The 23,089-nt window shown below is 43.4% G+C and overlaps 1 protein-coding gene across 3 annotated transcripts in view; it reads left to right on the forward strand.

Moving 5' to 3' along the window:
- The first annotated feature begins 1,065 nt into the window (after positions 1-1,065).
- The window catches only part of CAPN7 (calpain 7), a 37,903-nt gene continuing 15,879 nt past the window's right edge, over positions 1,066-23,089 (forward strand). For 2 of the 3 annotated variants that reach the window (XM_045003957.1, XM_045003959.1), the window contains exons 1-11: positions 1,066-1,191; positions 5,922-6,030; positions 6,821-6,978; positions 9,015-9,082; positions 10,105-10,305; positions 11,827-11,913; positions 14,336-14,462; positions 16,501-16,586; positions 17,686-17,779; positions 19,957-20,103; positions 21,894-22,000. In XM_045003957.1, coding sequence (XP_044859892.1) covers positions 1,090-1,191; positions 5,922-6,030; positions 6,821-6,978; positions 9,015-9,082; positions 10,105-10,305; positions 11,827-11,913; positions 14,336-14,462; positions 16,501-16,586; positions 17,686-17,779; positions 19,957-20,103; positions 21,894-22,000 — 1,286 coding nt within the window. In that variant the 5' untranslated portion in view covers positions 1,066-1,089. Of the gene's footprint in view, positions 1,192-5,921; positions 6,031-6,820; positions 7,020-9,014; positions 9,083-10,104; positions 10,306-11,826; positions 11,914-14,335; positions 14,463-16,500; positions 16,587-17,685; positions 17,780-19,956; positions 20,104-21,893; positions 22,001-23,089 lie in introns of those variants that run through there. The other variant, XM_045003958.1, reaches the window with a different exon arrangement.

The raw sequence follows: 23,089 nt of genomic DNA on the forward strand, positions 1-23,089 counted from the left end.
CAGAGCATGTTAGAGTGGGTGCATATGCACTGATGATGGTGGCATGACGTTTGGCTTTTAGTGGGAAGCGTAGTTTCAGCAATCTTTCATTGATACCCACTGGAAGGTCTGGGAGTTGATGCATCATTGAGGTTTTTATTGCCAGACAAACTCCACGTATTCTGTCCTCTATCTCAGTCTTACCCTTCCAGAAGAAGGTGTAATCACTTCCTGGTTCGCTCAAGGAACCTTCCCCAGGCAATCTTGTTTCACTTAATGCCGCTATATCGATGTTGTAGCGGGCTAGTTCTCGAGCAATGAGAGCTGTCCTTCTCTCAAGTCTTGCAACAGCTTCTCGATCCATGAGGGTACGAACATTCCATACACCAATGGTAAGTTTCCTCAAATTTTTCTTTTGGTTTCGGCCGCAGATTGAGTTAAACTGCCAGCCACGGCTTGCTGGCCAGTTGTTGTAGGGCAGGCAATTTTTAGGCCACCTCTGGGCAGCCCTGATCTCAGAAAGGGAAACTACACAAAAATAGGGAAGATAGTTAAACAAAAGTTAAAAGGAACAGTCACAAGAGTGAAATGCCTGCAAGCTGCATGGAAACGTTTTAAAAACACGGTAAAATTAAACAACACAGAGGACCAAAAAAGTGTGCTTATGGCTAAACCAGGAAGCAAAAGAAGTGATTAAAAGCAAAAAGGCATCCCTTGAAAACTGGAAGTTGCATTCTACAGTGCAAAATAGAAATGAGCATAAACTCGGGCTAAGGCCCAGCTCCAACGAGCCTGAATCGCGAGGAGCTCCAGACCAGTCGGTAGCCTGCAGCCAGGGCTTTGCACACGTGGAAGGCAGCCCGCGCACGAGACCGGCTCTGGCGGGGCGGGGGGAGTCGCGCCCGGCCTCCCTCCCCGGGCACGCGCAGCAGCAGCAGCAGCAGCCCTCCTTCCGGAGAAACCGAAACCGCCCATGCGCGCATGCGCAGGAGCGGGTTGCACGCGAGCTGGGCGGAGTCGGGGAGGCCGAGCTGCCGTTGCGTGGAGCCGGCCGGGAGCTGGCGCGGGCAGGAAGCGGAAGAAGGGAGCGAGCGTGGGTCGGGTCTGACCATGGACGCGGCGGCGCTAGAGCTGGACGCGGTGAAGTTCGCCCAGCTGGCGGTGCAGAGAGACCAGGGTGGGCGCTACCAGGAGGCGGCGTTTTACTACAAGGTGCCGGGACACCCCCTGTTCCCCCCCGCAGCCGGGTTCGCCCCGGGACCCCCCCCCCTGCCCCCCCGCCGTAGCCTCAGCCGGGTTGGCCCCGGGACCCTCCCCTGCCCCCCCCCCGCCGTAGCCTCAGCCGGGTTGGCCCCGGGACCCCCCCCTGCCCCCCCCCGTAGCCTCAGTCGGGTTGGCCCCGGGACCCTCCCCGCCCCCCCCCCCGCCGTAGCCTCAGCCGGGTTGGCCCCGGGACCCCCCCCGCGCCCCCCCCGCCGTAGCCTCAGCCGGGTTGGCCCCGGGACCCCCCCCCCGCCCCGCCGCAGCCTCAGCCGGGTTGGCCCCGGGACCCCCCCCCCCGCCGCAGCCTCAGCCGGGTTGGCCCCGGGACCCCCCCTGCCCCCCCCCCGCCGTAGCCTCAGCCGGGTTGGCCCCGGGCCCCCCCCCCGCCCCCCCCCCGCCGTAGCCTCAGCCGGGTTGGCCCCGGGACCCCCCCCCGCCCCCCCCCGCCGTAGCCTCAGCCGGGTTGGCCCCGGGACCCTCCCCGCCCCCCCCCCCGCCGTAGCCTCAGCCGGGTTGGCCCCGGGACCCTCCCCGCCCCCCCCCGCCGTAGCCTCAGCCGGGTTGGCCCCGGGACCCCCCCCTGCCCCCCCCCCCCGCCGTAGCCTCAGCCGGGTTGGCCCCGGGACCCACCCCGGGCCCCCCCCCCGCCGTAGCCTCAGCCGGGTTGGCCCCGGGACCCTCCCCTGCCCCCCCCCCGCCGTAGCCTCAGCCGGGTTGGCCCCGGGCCCCCCCCCCCCCCCCCCCCCCCCCCGCCGCCGTAGCCTCAGCCGGGTTGGCCCCGGGACCCTCCCCGCCCCCCCTCCCCCCGCCGTAGCCTCAGCCGGGTTGGCCCCGGGACCCCCCCCCCCCCCCCCCCCCCCGTCGCCTAATCCGGGGTGGGCCGGGGTCCCGCCCCGTCCCCCCCCCCGCCGTAGCCTCAGCCGGGTTGGCCCCGGGTGCATCCCCTGCCCCCCCCCCCCCGCCGTAGCCTCAGCCGGGTTGGCCCCGGGTCCCCCCCCGCCCCCCCCCCCCGGCCGTAGCCTCAGCCGGGTTCGCCCCGGGACACCCCCCTGCCGTAGCCTCAGCCGGGTTCGCCCCGGGACACCCCCCGCCGTAGCCTCAGCCGGGTTCGCCCCGGGACACCCCCCGCCGTAGCCTCAGCCGGGTTCGCCCCGGGACACCCCCCGCCGTAGCCTCAGCCGGGTTCGCCCCGGGACACCCCCCGCCGTAGCCTCAGCCGGGTTCGCCCCGGGACACCCCCCGCCGTAGCCTCAGCCGGGTTCGCCCCGGGACACCCCCCGCCGTAGCCTCAGCCGGGTTCGCCCCGGGACACCCCCCGCCGTAGCCTCAGCCGGGTTCGTCCCGGGACACCCCCCGCCGTAGCCTCAGCCGGGTTCGTCCCGGGACAACCCCCGACGTCGCCTCAGCACGCTGCGCCCCGGGACACCCCCCGCCGTAGCCTCAGCCGGGTTCGCCCCGGGACACCCCCCGCCGTAGCCTCAGCCGGGTTCGCCCCGGGACACCCCCCGCCGTAGCCTCAGCCGGGTTCGCCCCGGGAGCTCCCTACCTCCCAGGTTTCATGTAGCTGCCCCAGGTGTTTCTGTCTACTGCATGGATGACCCCCGCCCGCACACATCGCTCACATCTGTGTCCCCCACACTGTGAGGATCCTCCTCCACCCAGGGCGGTAGTCCTATAACGACTGTGCAGGGACTGGACGATCGCCTGGGCTTTTGGCACTGACTAGTCGTAGCTAGGGTGACCAGATGTCCCGATAAAATTGGGACTGCCCCAATTTCAAGTAGTGTGTCCCATGACCTGACCGTAGCACCTGTCTGGGTCTTCGGCAGCGGGTACTTCTGTCTTTGGCGGCAAGGTTTATTACCTGCTGCTGAAATGCCACCGAAGACTGTCAACGACTGAAGGACCCTCCGCCAAATTGCGGCTGCGAGTTACCGTCTGGTCACCTGAGTCATAGCTGCCAACTGGGCATGGAGGGGTAGATGGGGGTGGGTTTGTTTAGTGGGGGACTCCTCCTTGAGTGCAGGCCAAGGTTTAAAATGGCTTGGAGGGAAGAAAGTATATTATCAGATCTCATGGCTGTTTGTCTTCCCTCCCTTCATTTAGACAGTCTTCCTCAGAGCAGAGAGTATTAAACACTTGTGGCCCATCTTCGTAGAGAAGGGAAGTGAATGGCTATGCTTGCAGTGGGTTTCCTTTTGATCTCATCCCCACCCATTTTTCTTCCCTGAGGACTGGGGGGGCTTTACCATTACTTTGAGACATTTGCCTGATCAGAGGTGATTTAGAAAAACACATTTGGTGTGAGGGGTGATGATGGATCTGGGTAACCTGTGTCCTTAAATACAAGTTCAGAAATATGGTTTCCCTAGGTTATTTTTAGACTGCGGAAACTAATAAACTACCTGTGTGTTTTAAAACTGGTTGGACTTGTCATCTGGAAGCTACTTACAAATGGGAGTGGATGGAGTTCCAGCCCACAGAAACTTAACCTCATAGATTATAGATTATTGCACATTAGGAACCTTAATGTGATCTCATTGCAAAAGGAAGAGAAATACAATGTTTTTCTTCCGTTTTTGTGGTGAATTTCACAGCTAGCCCCCGAAGACATTTTTGCTTTTAGTCAATGGCGAAGTGGGAAGATGTATCTGTTTAATGTCAGAGATCTAAGAACAAAGTATGCTATAAAACTGCAAATGAACAAATTTGGGCTATTAAGTACTGTACACAGCAGCAATCAGCCTTAGCTGTATTGTTTATGACAAGATGAGTAACCGAAGTGGCGAAGCCCCAGTGCAAAAGGTTATTAATGGGATGAGTTCAAACCACATACTACTTGTGTATTCCTATATAATGATTCTTGGCTTATACTTATGCAGCCTTTCATCTAACAGCATTTTACAAACCTAACTGCACTCCAAGGTCTCAGTTTTAATAGCAACTGTTTAGCTGTGTGAGGTTAGCATGGAGAGGTTATATGACCTGCCCATGGTCTTGTGTCACATTCATGCCATTCAGAATAAAATCCTGACTTCCAGTCTCTGGCCACAGCTACTATACAACACATAGACTCTAAGGTCAGAAGGGACCATTATGATCATCTAGTCTGACCTCCTGCACAACGCAGGCCACAGAATCCTACCCATCCACTTCTATAACAAACCGCTAACCTATGTCTGAGTTATTGAAGTCTTCAAATTGTGGTTTGAAGACCTCAAGCTGCAGAGAATCCTCCAGCAAGTGACTCATGCCCCACGCTGCAGAGGAAGGTGAAAAACCTCCAAGGCCTCTGCCAATCTGCCCTGGAGGAAAATTCCTTCCTGCCCCCAAATATGGTGATCAGTTAAACCCTGAGCATGTGGGCAAGACTCACCCGCCAGCACCCAGGAAAGAATTCTCTGCAGTAACTCAGATCCCATCCCATCTAACATCCCATCACAGACCACTGGGCATACTTACCTGCTGATAATCAAAGATCAGTTGCCAAAATTAGGCTACCCCATCATACCATCCCTTCCATAAACTTATCAAGCTTAGTCTTAAAGCCAGATATGTCTTTTGCCCCCACTACTCCCCTTGGAAGGCTGTTCCAGAACTTCACTCCTCTAATGGTTAGAAACCTTCGTCTGATTTCAAGTCTAAACTTCCTAGTGTCCAGTTTATACCCATTTGTTCTTGTGTCCACATTGGTACTAAGCTTAAATAATTCCTCTCCCTCCCTGATACTTCTTCTGAATTATTTTGATTATGTTGAAGTGGCAAGTTCTAGTCCAGTTCAGATGTAATACATAAGCTTTATGGTATCTACAGAATATCCACACTATTTTTTTGTTTTTTTATTTGGTGCACACTTGTCCTATCAGTAGGAAATAAGCTTTTAAAAACTGACTATAAAATACTGATTGTTTTCTATCTAGACTTTTTATTCGACTAGCAGTAGTAACTCTGACAGCATGACCATTCTACAGTTACAATAAAATAGCTTGGGATGTTCATCTTTTGAACAGCTACCTTTGTGCTATAATGGTGCTTATCAGTCTTATCTTTTGAAGACTGTTGCCTGATCAGAAGTGATGGTCTGATTATTATTAACGAGGCTGCACATAGGCACAGATGTCTTGGCGCCTGATCTTGCAGGTTCTCATTGTGCAAGCCTCAGTATACTTACCGTATATACTCGTTCATAAACCGAATATTTTTGGTAAAAAGGTGACGCATCAAAGAGCGGGGGTCGGCTTATAAACAGATCTACACCAAATTTGATTATTTTAAACTCTATGGAATCATTGAATTGAATATCTAATACACTTTCATGTTGTTTACCTGGAGCATCTCTAGGCCTGGAGCCCCTCAGCTCCCTGTGGCCGCGGTTAAGGTGGGCACTGATCTAGTATAGACAAGTCTTAAAAGATAGCTTTATAGACTCTCAGGAAGCTCATTTTAATTTTGCAGATAACTCCATGCATTAAAATATTAAGTGGAAGGAAAAACAACAGAGGCCTCAGTTGTGACTTGAAACAAGTTTTGTACAGGCAGATCCTCCTTGAAGTCATTTTGGCGTTTTGCAGGCCCAGGGGTTCACCTGCATAGAGCTCATTGCAAGCTCATAACCCCATCTTGCAGGAAGGATTATTCCTACAGCAAGCAGATTTATTGCATGTTAACTTTTCCCCCAGGAAGCTGCCCAAGCCTTGATTTATGCTGGAATGGCAGGCTCAAACTTGGAAAATATTCAAGAGAAGATAAATGAGTACTTGGAGAGAGTTCAAGCTCTGTATTCAGCAGGTTGGTGAAGAGCTTTCTAATTATATACTTTAGATTAGATTCACTGAGTGGGAAGAGGTATCGTCCTGTCAACCATATAGCTGAATTACTATATTTCATCTGATATCCAGAACCCCCCAACACATGAGTAAGCTGAGTGCTAAGGTGCATCACAAGTGAAGCTTATTTGGGGGAATTTACTAAATATTCTTACATAAGGAAGTGGAGCACTTCTGTCATGGTAAACTTGAGGAAATGGTTTAGCCATAGCACACAAAAAAAAAAAGCCAAGAACAAATAACACTTAACACGTGCATTTAGGCCCCATGTCTGTACTGAAATCTCTATAAGTGGACTCCTGCTCTTTTGTGGAATGCTGTGTGGTCACGGGTCCACTTGTGATTTCATTGCAGTATTGGTGCTTGTGCCTACAACACACACAACTCCCACTGAGTCTTACCAAGTTCATTTATCTCAACAGGAGTTTTTTCCACTAGAAGTACAGGATCTCACCATATTTTATAGACAACAATTAATCCATGTATAGTATTAAAGTTAAATATAATCATATTTTTATTTCAAATTCAGAGTACCCTGAGGGACAATGTCTCTAGTTCCTATATTGTTCCTTTCTTGTATCGTGTCTTTTAGCTTAAAATCTGACAGGATGTTTAAAAGTGGTGTTGGTTTCTGGCCCGTGAGCAAACATAAGCTATGTGACCATTGTGTTCTTGCTTGCCCATTGTAATAAAGATTTTTGCACCCAAACAACCATCATAGCTAGCTAAATGCTGTATTTTTTAAAATCTAGTTCAATCACAGAACACCGACCCTTTGAAGTCAAAACAGCAATTGGACCTGGAGCGTGCCCATTTCCTGGTTACACAGGCTTTTGATGAAGATGACAAGGGCAATGCAGAGGAAGCTATAGAATTGTACACAGAAGCCGTGGAACTCTGTTTGAAAACAGTATGTTATGCTACAAGTTAACTTGGTGGAATTATGTGTTGGTAAGAAATTCTTCCATTTACACAGGTGACTGATCTTTAGAGGCTGGCTTAAAAATGTAGTACCTGTATTTTTGTTTTGTTTTGGTGTTTTATTTGCCTTCTATTCTCTACATCCCATTGGAAAAAATACTTTGCATACATTGGCTACTTGGTCAATCACTTGGTCCTGCACTGTTATTCAACAGTGTAAAATTGATATATGGGTTTTTTCTTCCTAAACTCTCTTTAAAATGTGTATAAACAGTATAAGTTTGCTGAAATATTCTTTTGGAATCTATGGCCTGTAGCCAGTAGAAAGCTAAAACAGTTTAAAGTGCAATTCTTCTCCCAAGAAGATGGTCCTCTAATGTGTCATTGGAGACATTTTTTGTTAATATATTAAAAGCAAATGCTTTTTTTTAAGTAACACTTAACATAACTTAAGTATTCCTGCAGATTTTCACTAAACTTCTTTTATGACATTAACACTGTACAAATTAATTCCAATTAAAATAGAAATAAATAATATCCTAATTACTTTTAGTATTTAAATGTTACTAAATAATATTACAGGTACTGCTTTTTTCATACTAAGTCCAGTAGCCAAAACTAACTCAGAGGAAGAGCTCACCATCATGATGTAACTCCACCAAGTCTGATTATCTTCTTCTGCCCATTTTTTGTGATGTGATATGTTGGGAGGGTAACATTACTATTTCTCAAGGTAATATTTACAGAAAACATTAAAACGTTTTGGGAATCCTGCAAATACTTACGCACATGCCTGACTTCACTCAGGTAAATAGTTCTGCAGAATTCAAAGGAACCACACAAGCTATGAAGTTAAGCACTTGCATTCGGTTTTGCAGGATCAGGGTCTAATCAAAGACTAAATGTTTTTCCCTTTGATTTGTTGGCCCTGGGTTCTTTCTGCCTATGTCGTCTATCATTTTGTTGTCTTTGCTGTATCCTACTCTCTGTTGTTACCATGCGTTGCCACATATCTTTAGATTAAATATTGTGCATACAATTAATATCACTTTAACCATTCTTCTCGCTTGGGTCCCTCATTAGATGCAGCTGGTGTCTGAGTTTCCCTTCACCTTGGGTAATCTGTTGCTTTAGCAAGGTGATAGTTTTATGCTTTTGGCACTGCAGGCAGTGCAAGAAGGTTCCTCTCCCCCTCCAAGGCAAAAGAAAGTCCAAACAAACTGTCCGTTCACTCTCTTGGCTACAGTGGTTCTGTTTAGTTCCTTAGCTGTAGGGGCTTTCTGTCCACCATATCCAGGTGGAGAGACCAGTCTGTTCTTCTATGCAGGCTGTATGCAGGGAGCAGTTATCTGTTCCAGCCTGAATATTCCATTTCTCACTTCTCCCATGGTCACTTCCTACCCTACTCTCCACCCCACCCTCAACCTCCACTGGCTCTGTTCCCACGCCCCTTCCAGACAGGAAAAATTGGGAATGAGACTTTAACTTGTAAGCTTAAGAGTTTTTTAAAAATGGAAGAAAGTATTCTGATTTCTTTTACTTTTATCATAAGTTTCTCTGATTTTGGGGTGGGGGGGGTGTCAGAAAAGTCAGTTGGAAAACTTAAAGGGATACACTCAAGTTCAATAGTGTTTTAACGTAACATCTTTAATAGTTGTATTTTTTCCCCTGTAGATTTTAACTTGATTTATTTTCCCCCCAGCATTCTATGTGAATTCAGTGCTTCCCATGCTGAAAAATTTAAAACAGTATCTTGCATTCTAACATATTGTGCACACCCACTCAGATGAGACAGTGAGGGAAGCAGGTTTATTTATCTTAGTATGTGGAGTTTGCTTTTTTTTTTTTAAATCTCAGTGTAGGAAGTATTGACTGGTTTAAAAAAGACAAATTTGGAGGAATTCTGAGGTTAAAATCTACAGGTGAAAAATAACTAGTGGATATTTGGCAGTATGACTTGCACATCTGGAATTAGATTGACAGGTGAGGTTTACAATGCCTGCTATTTTATTTTTTTCTCTTAAGGCTAATGAAACTTCAGATGCAATCCTTCAATCAAAACTCAAACAGCTGGCTAGACAAGCACTGGATAGGTGAGTATTTACAAAATACTCATGCAAACCATTGGTATCGGGTTACAGTGCATACTTTGAGCTGGATTCTCTGGTCCACTCTGTCCATTTTGTGTTGCTCAGGTAGCACAAAGAGGATGGATTCTGGCTTGAAATAGCCCATGAAGAGTTCTCCTTTTGGAGGAGAGCTCCCCACTGGCATAAAGCTGACAGAAGCAGCTTCTGTGTCTACTGCTCCAGGGGTATGGTGATATGCTGGGGTAGGGAATGGACAGGCTAAGAGTGGAATGTGGTTTCATAATGTCAGTTCTCTGCTGACACTAGGTCCCTTAGGTCCCCCGCAGCATAAATTAGAGCAGCCCCTTGGCTTCTCTAACCAATGCTGGGGTCGAGCCAGCACTGAGCCAACCCCTCCCCTGCACTGAGTGGAGCTTTGATGCAGGGGAAAATTGAATCCTTTAGTTTACTCTGTATATATATCTGTGTATATATAGTAGATTTAGTGGGCTAGATTCCAATCTCAGTTACACAGGCATAAATCCAGAGTAACTCTACATAAATCAACAATGTAGCTGAGATTAAAATAAGGTCTGTAGTGTGCTGAGTTCTGGCAGATATTATTTCAACACCCTTGTCCATCTCAACATGATAAATTAAATCTCTTCATATCCACATGAATAGTGAACATCCTAATGGATTTTGATTTTTGTGTTTAGCTTCCAAAACATACCTACAGTCTCACATAAATCCTCCAACTAGCATAATTCTAAAAGTGACAGAAGCTTGAAAATGAATTGTGCCTAAATTGTTTTATATGCTAATTACTTTTGGTGTATTTTTGCCATTCTTACTACGGGAGAAAGTAGAGAGTGATGCTGGCATCAGGAACTTCCTGAGTGTGCATTTCACACCTACATGAAGTGACTTCCTTAGCAAGAGCAAATTTTGCCTTTCCATCTGATGTTAATTATATGGAGTCATGAACAAGCAAATAAACCATACATTTGTTGTTGCTGTAAACAAACATAGAATATTTGTTTTAGAGCAGAGGCACTGAAAGAATCTATGTCAAAGTCATCTCAGAAAGACAAACAAACTGCAGCTAAACCGAATCAGCCAGTCAGAATGTTCTTTCCATTGGGGCCTGATTTTTCCTTGAATGATAAGCCACAGACAATCAGAACAGTGCAAGCTAGTGAATCTCAAGGTCAGAGATACACCACAGAGGAGATTGAAGTGCTCAGGTAAGAGAGTCCAATTTTCCCAAATTTTATTATCCATGTAAATCTATTGCAAAGCACTAGATTGAGACATAACTGGGTTTTGTGAGGGGAAGGAGGGAGGGGTGATTTTGATTTAGTTTTGTTGGTTGCTTTTTAAGGACTTGGGAGAAATATTTCTGTAGCACTCATTACCACAGTACAGTAGAACCTCAGAGTTATGAACACCTTGGGAATGGAGGTTGTTCGTAACTCTAAACAAAACGTTACGGTTCTTTCAAAAGTTTACAACTGAACATTGACTTAATACAGCTTTGAAACTTTACTATGCAGAAAAAAATGCTGCTTTCCCTTTATATTTTTAGTAATTGATGGTTTACACAGTACTGTTTGCTTTTTTTTTTCCCCTGTCTCTGCTGCTGTCTGATTGCATACTTCCCATTCAAAATGAGGTGTGTGATTGACTGGTCAGTTCATAACACTGAGGTTCTACTGTATTGAAAGCTTAACATGTTCCAAAAAAAAAATCTCTTTGTAAGTGATCACAGATGGCTCCTTGTCAGACAGCTCTGTGCAGGTTTGGGTCCTAAAAACTTAAGGCCTGATCCAAAGCCCACTGAAGTCAGTGAGAGTCTTTCCACTGGCTTCAATCAGCTTGGATCAGGCCCTAACAATATAAATATGTTTGTGCAGGAAAAGTTGGACAGTTGAATGAACCAGTTTCGTTTTAAAAACAAGTTTCCTTTTTTACCTTAACTGATATTTGTGAAATGTAAACCTTTCTAAAGCTTCAAAGAGAATTTCACATTGCTTTAAATCCTACATATCTTTTTGTTTTGAAAATATCATTGTTGTTTGTTTTGACTACCTATTGTTCAGCAGTGGTCACTGAAACTTGTTATGGTCACATCTGACCTGTACATGTTTCTTGATTCTTCCTGATCTAAAATAGCCCCCATCTATAGCTCTGTATGCACTTGACTATCTCTTTGTAAATACACTAATAAATACATCTAGTGTTATCATTCGTACCTATTCTTTTGGCTATTTTTTCATATTCATCCACTTTTGATCAGTTAATCTCTAAAAAGTTGTTAGTGTAGAGTGTGTGTGTGTGTGTGTGTAATATATATATAAATAAATAAAAAACTTTGTGAAAATAGAAATCTAAAGACATCGTTGAAAGTATATTTAAACAAATGCATTTTAAGACCTTGGACCTCAATGCTACAGATTGATGTGCAGGCAGCAGACCATTGTGCCTCTACAGAGGACCATTGGGCTGCTTTTGTGCATATCTTTGCAGGATTGATGCCCAACCCAGCAAGTACTCCAGCTTTAGAAATGTAGAACTTGTAGTTATTCCCTATTTGAGGCAGAATGCCACTCGTCCTCAAGTGCACCATTTCTTGGCTTCTGTTTTTTCATTTCTTCATTGTTATTTCCTGGGTGTTGTGCTCTGGAAGTTGGTAAAACAAAACAGCTTTGAACGTTATGGTTCCAACTTTGACACTTACGATCATGTTCTCCTTTTATGATACGCAGAAAGACATCAAAGATAAATGGTATAGAGTATGTCCCATTCATGAGTGTTGACCTGAGGGAGCGTTTTGCCTTTCCAGTGCCATTTTCGTAAGTGAGCATCAGTTACTCCAGTTATTTTTGCTCTTGTTTTCTCTCAAAGTTTTCCTGTGTCTTCACTGCATTTCCTTTCTCAAAATCCAAATTGTTCAAGTAAGGCTGTAACTCAACCTTTACTGTTGCCAGCCAGTAGAGAGTGTGCCATTTGTACCAAGTTAGTCTAACAGCAAAAACTGAGGAGTTGCATGCAAAGTTGGCTTAAAACTCAGCCATGATTTTGAAAAGTGACTATGGATTTGGGGTGCCTCAAATTCTGAATGCTCCACTTGACACCTTAATGGAGCCTGACTTCCAGAAAGTGCTGAACTCCTAGCCTCTAAAAATCAGGCCCCATTAAAGTGTCTCAAATTGAAAACCTAAAACCATCTGTTAATTGAAAATCCTGGCCCTCCTTTGTACAGTTTTAACCTGGTGCTGCTCAATGCATGCTGATCCTACTGTGCTGTGTTTTTTCACCTTGTCTTATTCAGTTGCACTTCCAGCTTGTTAGAAATCTTTTGACTTGGGGGGGGGGGGGGCGGCGGTGGCGGCGTAAGCCTGACATCTTCACCACATAATGTCAGAGGGCAGCTTTAGTTTCTCTTCAGAGTGGAAAGTGTGATTTAGTGCCCTGGTTCTCAACCAGGAGTCAAAGGGCCAGCATTAGACTCATTTGGACCCAAGGCAGAAAGCAGAAGCCCCACCGCATGGGGCTGTGGCATGGGGCCTCAGGGAATTGCCCTGATTGCTATCCCCCAATGCCAGCCCTGGCTTTTATATGCAGAAAACCAGTTATTGTGGCATAGGTGGGTCGTGGAGATTTTATAGCATGATGGGTGAGCCTCAGAAAGAAAAAGGTTGAGACCCCCCTGGTTTAGTGGATAGAGCACTGAACTGGGACTTGGGAGGCCTGGCTTCTATTCTTGGTTCTGCAGCTAGCTTTCTGGATGACATTGGGCAAATCACTTCACCTTTCTATGCCTCTGTTCTCCACCTGTAAAATGGGGATACTGATACTGACCTATTTGTAAAGCACTTTGGGATCTACTGCTGAAGCGTGTTGTATAAGAGCTAGGTATTATTATGAGAGCAGCAACCTGGGACTCAGGTGACTTCCTTGGAAGAGGGGATCACAGCAGGGACAGATACTGCTTTTAGTTCAGTTATGTGAAACTGTTGGGCAGTTTTATAAATGTACAGTTCAATGATAATATGGGGGAGATGGGAAATTATGAATTACAGTCCAGTATCTTGAGACCTGCCAGGCCCTGAGTGGACTAGCTCAGCACTTTCCAGCATTGAGTAAATTTCTCCAACACCAGTGACCAAAAAAAAAATCATCTTTGATGTTAAAGATGGCTTTTGGAATTCCCCTCTCCTGTTTGGTTTCATATGCGGGGAAATGTCAACATTTAGTATTTTATATTATATGTCCCAAATAATTATTAGCTTTGTAAGGCTATTAACTTAAACTACTTTAGTTACATATGTCATAGAATCATAGACGTGTAGGAGTGGAAGGAACCTCAATAGGTCATCTAGTCCAGACTCCACCCCCACGTCAGCCCCCCCCCGGCTCTGATTAGCACAGCTGTCATTCTCAGCTCCCACCCACCCCAGCAGAAGCAGCCCACTCTGCCTGCCTGTGGTTCTGTGATTCCCTCAGAGTTCTCTCACAGCCTCCTCAGCTCTGTCCAAGCAGCAAGGCAGTAGTCCCTGTCACACCCTCTGTGTTCTAGTACAGGACAGAACAGGAGCATCCACATTAATTATTTGCTCTTTGTTGGGAGCATAGCAGCATGCTCAGCTGTCAGATACTTCCCAGAGCTTTGAAAGGGGAGGGGCGCATGCCTGCAGGGCAGCAGAGATCAAAACAGTGAGCAGAGCGGTCATTGTGGGATGCTGGTGGAAGCCAGTTATGTCAACAAAACAAACAGCAGCGTCTACACTGACACTTTGATGCTTTAACTTTGTCGCAAAATGCTTTATGCCTCTCGTTGAGGTGGTTTTATTTTGAAGGCAAAACAGAGGAGTTTTGCTGCCAAAAGTAGCTTTTGCCAAAAAAACCTTTGTAGTGTAGACAAGGCTTTAGAGATATGTGGCCCTGCTGACCTGAAGACTTTTAACTTGTCTAAAAAATTTTGGACTTGTTCTTTTCCTATTTTAGCCTCAGATCCTACTTTCAATGGCGTTCACTATGTTAGACATCCAATCGCTACTCACCTTTTTGGTGAAAACTGAAACAAAAAAGGCATTTAACATTTCCACCTTTTATGTTAGTGTCTTTCGTCCTCCCCCCCCCACCCCATTGAGTAATGGACCTCGTTGATTGATGTCTGTGACTGCTGTAAATAAAATGGGAAATACCATGGAAAGTTGTTTCTGATCTGTCTTTGGTTGTTTTGAATTATTTTTTTATTATTTTTAAATCCAGAGATAAATGTGGCAAGTTACCATTGTCACCCAAACAAAAGGCAATGTTTGCCAAGTGGGTGCGGCCAGATGACCTAACAAATAACCCTACAATGATCTATACTGTGTCAAGTTTCAGCATAAAGCAGGTAAGTTGTTTCTCAAATGAAATTTACACCAGCTATTCTGATAATTGCAGGATGAGTTTGGGGTCTTTTAAAGTAATGTTGGGGTGCTCATTAAAACCTAGCAAGCAGGAGAACATTGCCCTCTTCTAAGACCTACATTTGATTTCACTGTGGACCATTTGACTTTGTTTCGGCTGCCAATTGCAGTTACTACATGTGCTTAACAGAAAACAAACTAGATAAAAAAATCATTAATTGCACTGTTAAACAATAATAGAATACCAATTTAAAATAACTATTTTTGGGATGTTTTTTTCTACATTCTCCAAAATATTGATTTCAATTAGAGCACAATACCAAGTGTACAGTGCTCACTTTGTTGTTTTGATTACAATATTTGCACTGTAAAAAAGATAAACAAAAGAAATAGTATTTTTCAATTCACCTCATACAAGTCAACTCAGTCCTATTTTTTGTTCAGCCAATCGCTAAGACAAACAAGTTTATTTACGTTTGTGGGAGATAATGCTGCCCGCTTCTCACTTTCAGGTGACATTGTAAATAAGAACAGACATTCACATGACACTATTGTACCCGGCAGTGCAAGGCATTTATGTGCCAAATATGCTAAACATTCATATGCCCCTTCATGCTTCGATTTGTAGGCTCTAAAGTTTTACATTGTTTTGTTTTTGTGCAGTTATAGAATAAAAAAAATTTACATTTGTTACTGAACTTTCACAATAGAGATGGCACTATATTACTTGTATGAGGTGAATTGAACAATGTGATTGAAACTGATTAATCAAGACTATTTTTTAATCTCATGATTAATTGCAATTGACAGCCTTACTTTATTTATGAGTGTAAGAATAAGCAGAGTGAAAATATAGGTAGGAATGGAAAACGTAACTGTTGCACTCCTCAGATCTCCATATCCAAAGGAATCTAGTTTAAAAACTACACTGGGCAGTCATGTATTCCAGTGAGCAGCCCATTATAGACTCATAAGGTATCTGCCTTCTTCAGACCTCTAAGAATCAAGAGTCATTGATCTGTTAACTATGGGATGCACAAGGTAAAACTGGACAAGGAGCAGAGCACTGTAGCTTCTGACACGTTAACCGTAAAAATAAAAACAGTGTTTGGCACCATACACGGGGGTGAGGGGGGCACATACAATGGGTTTTTTGAGCAGCAGTAAGATGAGTTTCAGAGCTTGCACTTTCTAGCCTGACACAAACTGTTCTATCCTGCAAACAGCCACAAGATGTCAGGGCCCACCATTCAGCTGGCTTTAATCTCTTTCCATCTCCACTTGCTTCCGTGGATTTAAGAATAGTAGAAGTAAGGTTTGCCCTTCTGTTTCCTAACAGTAGCATATTACACACTTGCTTATTAAAACATGTGTAATATTAAACCATGTGTTTAATTTGATGTCTGTTCGTTTTGGTTTTTTAACCCTTGCTAGGAAAATTAGTGGCAACTTAAGTTATTTTTCTCCTCTACCAAAGATGTAACTTTACATTGAGGTTGGTGGAATTTTGTAATTGGCAATTTTTGCTCTATCAATCCAAATAGGTGTGACATTGGTCCATTTGCAATCTGAAGTCAGACAAAACTAATTGGTCCTGACAAATGATTAGCCAAATTCTGTGTAGGTAAATTTAAATTTAGGCCACTTTACATGGAAATAGAAGTCAGACCACCGAGAGTGATGGAGGCTTTCTGTGGCAAAACTATATATAATCTGTCCCAATATTAAGCCACATAGGGCCTGATCCAGAGTCCTCTGAAATCAATAAGAAATTTTCCCATTGTTTGCACTGTGGACATTTAGGAATCATCTGTCTCTGGTCCTCATCTGGTTAATTCCTTACTTCAGTCTCAGTTTATCAGGTTTTAGTTTTGAGGAAACTTAGGTTTCCCAACCCTTTGGGAGTGCCTTTGCTTCTCTTGGTTCAGAAATCCTTTTGTTTATTGGAAGCACTTCTAATTGAACTTTTTCCTGTTAAATATTAATAACTGTTAAACCCTCACTAGTGTCTTTTGCTTCTAGACAATAGTATCGGATTGTTCATTTGTGGCATCACTAGCTATCAGCGCAGCATACGAGAGACGGTACAACAAAAAGTTGATTACAAGGTAAATGGCTGTTCATGTCTAAAATCTTGTCAGATAGAAGGCTATATTATGGATGTGATGATTTAACATAGGTTTACATTAAACTTGCTTATAAACATAGATAAACCTGAGATATTACATTTTGTAGAAAGTCCAAATATAGACGTTTGGTTCAAAATTTTCAAGCTTACCTGCCTAAAGTTAGGCTCCTAAAGTCATATTTGGGCACCTGAATAAAAACATCCCTATTTTCATAGGTGCAGAGCACCTGCCTTTCCTGTTGACGTCACTGGAATTTGTGCTGCTCAGCAGTTCTGAAAATGAACCCACCTTTTCGTACATGCTGAATATGGTTTTTGAATCTTAACTATAGACACACACGCTTGGAAAATTTGGCCATTTGGGGGATTTTTTTTTCACTTTTATCTTCCTTAATCATGCTTCATTCGCTTGTTTTTACTCTTTACTATGGCAGTACGTGCCACATTTTACCTCTTGCTTCAGCATTGATGTTAAATAGAATTGATACTGTTATCAACTAAAGCCTTATCCTGTGATGAACTCCACATGGGCTTAGCAGTCTGTCACATGGAGCCCACTGTGGGATCAGGGCCCAAGAGTTTTTGAAATTTTTGGTTTAATCAAAATTAGTTTTTACCAGTTTTTTGCCCAAACCACTGCCATTTGTCTTTTTATTACCTTATCCCTTGGGCAATGGTCTCTTAAAACCTTAACTTCTTCACTCATAGTCTTTGATTTGCAATGCATACAATTATCGTATGTATTCAGAAACATATAACATTGTTTGAATGGTAAAATACAGAGTTGCATGCATTTATTTTGCTCGATTATCTATGAATGACTAGCTGACTGAGTGGGTGACTGCAGAAAGAATGAGGTATACAGATCTTGTTCGAAATACAAATTAAAACAAGAAAATTTAGTTAAATTTCTCATGCTGTGATTTACACAGACATTCTAGTAATTTGAGATGGTAGCATGCATTTTTAAATTCCAAAAATAGATCTAATTAATGTAATGCTTTTTTAAACATCAGACAGTATGTATACATACAACACATTGTTCACAGATACATTATAATTTTTTCTTTTTCTAATAGCATAATTTACCCTCAGAATAAAAAAGGAGAACCAGAGTATAATCCATGTGGAAAGTACATGGTAAAACTTCATATCAACGGTGTCCCTAGAAAGGTAATTAGCTTTAAGGAGAGTAGTATGGTTATTGGACAAGCTAACTACCTTGAAAGTTCATGCCGTTTCAGTGTGAAGCTGTGTTTTATTTCTCAGTAAGAATTCTAGATATACATTTGTTGGAAAGCATATGCAGTTATTACACCTTGCTACATTTCATTTTGGTTACATAATAATGTGTAATGTAGCATAGGTGCCTGACCCTGTAAAGATGCTGTGACACTCTGGGGTTCAACACAGAGCAGTAAGGGGTTTTGCCACCGCCTGCCCTGTAACCCTGGGTGCTGCTGTTCTGTGCAGCTTTCGTTCAGAGCCCTGATTCCAACAGTGTGCTTTGTAGCATAGTAGCCTTACCCTGACTTTCATCAGCGTGATTATTCATTGGAGGGTGACATCAAAACCCTTGCAGATCCAAGTTCTCCCAAAAAATGTCTTTCTCTGCAGTGCTCAGCCCCTCTTACTGTAGCACCACAAAACATTATCACGTTTGCTGCTCCTTTAAAGAGACAGTACACAGCAGCTTATTCCCTGGGGTTGACAAACTCTCCATTTCAATCAAAGCACTAAGTTGGTTCGTGGTAAAAGTAAAACAAGTTTATTAACAAATGGAGATACGTTTAAGTTATGCCAAGAATAAGCAATAAGGATAGAACTAGTTTCAAACAAACATAAAAATACACCTCTCAGACTGAAACTCAACAAACTAGAGTCTTTGGTTCAAAAAGTTTTGTCTCACCACTGTCATTCTTCCAGCATGCCTGGGCCGTTATTTAGCTAGGATCCAGCACATGTTGCTCAAAGCACTTGATTTCGTTGCCTCCTTAGATGAAGGATAACTTAGGGGTTCAGTAAACCTTTGAAATATATTCTTAAGTGTATCCCCAGCTAAAATTGCTTTCCCTCGCTGAGTGTAGACGTCATGCATTCTGGTGTAGACACCGTGCTGACTTCACCCTCTGCTTGTGATTTTTACAGTGCAAATGATCTTCCTGCAATCTCCAATACAAATGAATAGCTCACTGTCCTTGGCCACACCTGGCTTGAGGTGGCATCCCCTTTCCTTTGTCTGGAAAAACCTGTTTATCAACTTTTCCTGACGTGCCTGGTTTAGACACATTTTAGTTATGCATTTCCAGCACATCTGTATACATGGTTGTAGGTTAACCATACATCGCACAAGAATATTAAGGGTCAGTGAGTTATTAGTTTTCCATATTGTATATTACATGACACCTCTTAAATAAATATCACACCAACTATAGTGTGTGAGGTGTGTTGAGCAGGTTAGGCCAGCTGAGTTTTATATAGCAGGGAGTCTCTTGCCAGTTGTGTGCTCCTAGGGTAACACATGCATGTAAGTATCCTTACTCATGTGATTGAGTCCCATTGACGTTACTGGGACCATTCAGGAGAGTAAGATTATTCACATGCAAGTTTGGAGGGTTGGGCCATAAGTTTGTGCTTCATTAATGGTCTGTACCAATGACAGATTAGTGTCATGATGAGGCTGAGATATTTTCTTTGTGGAGCCATTACAGACCATTTTTGGAGTAAAAACTTCACACACTATTCTGCCTAATTTAAAACAAGAGATTTTAATAGCTTCAAAACCACCATCATGTGGCTTCTTCTTTCAAGAAAAGGAAAAACTATAAACAATCAGGGATGAAGGAACTGGAATAGCAGATGTGATGAAGTCTGAGGCCATCTTCCCTTTGGACAAATAACTATTCATATTTCTGATTGACTGGGTGAGGGGGGTTTGTTAGACTTTTCTATACATTTAATAATACCTAGCTCGTGTATAGACCTTTTTATCAGTAGATCTCAAAGTGCTTTACAAAGTTGGTCAATACTCTTATCCCCATTTTACAGCTAGAGAAACTGGGGCACAGAGTGAAGTGCCTTGTCCACGGTCACCCAGCCTGCTAGTGGCAGAGCTCAGAATAGGATCCAGGACTCCCAAGTCCCAGTTCAGTGCTTTATCCACTAGGCTACACTGCTGTTATGAATTGTTGTTCTCCAACAATTCATTAAGTCAGGGAACGATGTTTAGTTTCCTCACAGTCTGAAAGAAGCTATATGACATAGAATGAGCTTCTGAGGATTTTTGTCTTTTGAGAAAAGTTTGTTTGAATTATCCCCTTTTATGATAATTTGTTTGCTTATTTGCTCAGGTGATAATAGATGACCAGTTACCCGTAGATCACAGTGGAGAGCTTCTCTGCTCTTATTCCAACAATAAAAGTGAATTGTGGGTGTCCCTGATAGAAAAAGCTTACATGAAGGTCATGGGTGGATATGATTTTCCTGGATCAAATTCTGTGAGTACCAGATTATTCTTTGCAATAGGCAAAAATGTCCATGTAGATCATCCCATAGCACATAGCTTTCCTTCGAATGAATAGTGAAGAGATCTAAATGAATTGTCTGAAGAGAGGAATGACTCTTCTTTTGTATGTTGTTGTCTGGGTTTATTTTTATATATAGATTTTAAAAGTTATTTTGATGATTTTAGGAAATATAAATTAAGTTGCTTTTATCATCTCTCGGATCACATGCACTAGAGACCATAGCCCCGATCTTGCAAATGCTTACACACGTGCTTAACTGACACAGTAGGAATAGTCCCATCAAAAGGAGGGAATTGGATTTCAGTGAGACTGCTTGTGGGTACAGTTACACATGAGTAAGTCTTTTCAAAAATAGGCCCCAAACCTGCAAAGTACATGTGTTTTATTTTGAGAAGTTTCATTAGGGCTCTTGTATGTTTCATAAAACCATAGTTTTGTGCCTTACACTAATAACCGTTTTGGCGCCTAATGCCATTTGTATAATAATTAAGAGACAATCTCCCTTATTAAGTTGAGGAATTGGCTAGGGGAGGAGCACATCAATCATTTCAGTGCTCTTATGCACGTGGTAAGAATGGGTACATGTATAAGTTAGTACTATTCTATCAAATAATACTAACATACATAGTTATGTAACTTGTTGTTCATATAGTAGTTTCTTTAGCAACCGCAACATATATATAATGCTCAAGTTTAATCTGAGAAGCAAAATACTTGCAACAAGAACCGGACTGATTTTGCTGAGCCACGCAAACTTTGGTCTCTAATCACATGAATAAATGCTTCCTAACATTTGAACTCTCTCAGCATATTTCTCAGTTCATACCAAGGTTCACGCCTGATGATGTCTTGAAAACCAGACTTCATTGCTTTTTATTTTGGTTGCTCATCTTCTTTTGATCTTTTGGGTTGATTATCAGGGACTTTCTCGTTGAATTTGGTCTTGTATACGAGTAACAATAGTGTAGATTTTTCGAAGTTTGTTCAAATCACTACGATGACACACAGTTTCAGAGATTAGGGAAGTTGTCAGTGACAAGGAACAACTTGACTTCTAGCATTTGTTTCCATGAAACATAGAAACTCCAGCTCTTGACAGAATGTCTCCTCCTTTACATAATCAGAGAAGTATTTCGCAGTGCCTGCACCGGATGTGTTGCTTTCCAAGGCCTATCTGTCAGTACTGGCCTTAGACAAGTTGGGAGGCATTTCTTTGCGCTTTCATAACCCTGCTTATTTGGGAAAGGGCATAGGAAAAAAGGTATTTTTTCCCTAAGTATTTTTGGGGGAGTGAAGCCCAGTATTGTGCTTGTAAAGTACACCACTGCTAGTTAAATTGAAATTGCTTTTATTGTGCAGGCCTTTTCACCATGTAAAGCTAGTTGTTTCTTGGAGACAAGCTAGAGTAAAAGCTAAACTACTGAAGGTGCACTTTGTAGCAAGACTCAACAGAGGCTTGTTTTGGGACCTCACTCTGCGAGTGCTGGGAATTTGAAACCATGAGCTTGAAATACTAATAATTGTACTTGAAAAAGATACCAGTGAAAAGTACTGATTATCAAGCCACTTGTTTGAGGAAAATCATTTTCTTATGCTTAAGCACAGGCTAGTCTAATGAAAAATTGCTCTCATAAGTGTTATGAGGCTGGTGCAAAATAGCTCTGTGTGTACAATATAAACTAATTTAATAGAAGGCATTTTAAAATACACTTAAAGGTAGTTTAATGTGTCTCTTATGACCAAATATGCTTGCATTTCAGAACATTGATCTCCATGCACTGACTGGCTGGATACCAGAGAGGATTGCTATGCACTCAGACAATCAGGCTTTCAATAAGGACAGTTCTTTCAGAATGCTCTATCAGAGGTAGAAGTTTGTTCTTCCTTGGTGACAGAAGATGCTGTTTGTGAAACGTGTTAATGATGTGAAAGTGTCTAAAAACGTGATGGTCTTTGTCACTAGCTCTCAACACAAGCTTCGTGGTCCTACTACATCTGATCCTTCATAGCCCCTCTCTGCACTCTCCTTTGAAATCCACTGGATGAATAGGTTATTAATGGCTTTGACATCAGAGGCTAATGGAGAAACAAGGGAGCTCTGTTAATAGATGGAGAACTGGATCCCCATCTCTAGCAGAACTACAATTTAAAAAAAATAATAGTCCCTCTTCCCTGCCAATGGTGGGGGGGCGGGAGGGGGAGAGAATGGGAAATGGGGAGTGGAAGTTAGAATCCTCCCATGGGCTAGATTCAGGAGGAAGCAGGAGCCAGAGAAAGGAGGATGGATTTCTCAACTATGCAGCACGAAGCTGACTTCACAGTGGAAACAGGTGTGGTGAAGTTGCTCTAACAGTGCCACCAGAGTCCTTACTAATTGCCCGACCAGTAGCTCTCCCATGGAGGAGCACAGAGGTGCTCTGTACCTGTCAGGACCATGATACTAACCTGGGATTTAGTATATCAATCCTGCTGTCGTGATAAGTGTGGCCTAATTGTTTTTCAGCTGCAGGCGTTTTTCCTTTTTCCCCTCCCCAAATTAAAAAAAAGTCTTATTTAGCCAACCACTTTTTCCTCATTGTCAAGAAAGGCAGAGCACCAACATGATGGGAAAGGGATCTCAGCTTGGCCAAAGCATTAAAACAAGCAAACGTTGTACACCTAACACAAAAACTCACTTTTTCTTCAGTAGATTTGTGACTTCCCAGTAGGTTGACAGTCGCTCTTACGATCTGTTTCTCTGTATTTAGACATTGGGGGGCTAAATTTTCAGACGCTACAAACCTACACTGATGTTAAACCAGCATTTTTGCGCACAAACTGGTGTAGGAATATGGAAGCATGTACTTTTCACCCTCTGGTTCTTAGAAAGTTTGCCCCCAAGATCATAAGTGCAGGGATTTATGATTTTCAGTTTGATATATATAGCAATTGACTAGCATCAAGGATTCGAACAATG

Source organism: Mauremys mutica, chromosome 2 (assembly GCF_020497125.1).
Source record: "Mauremys mutica isolate MM-2020 ecotype Southern chromosome 2, ASM2049712v1, whole genome shotgun sequence".
NCBI lineage: Eukaryota > Metazoa > Chordata > Testudines > Geoemydidae > Mauremys > Mauremys mutica.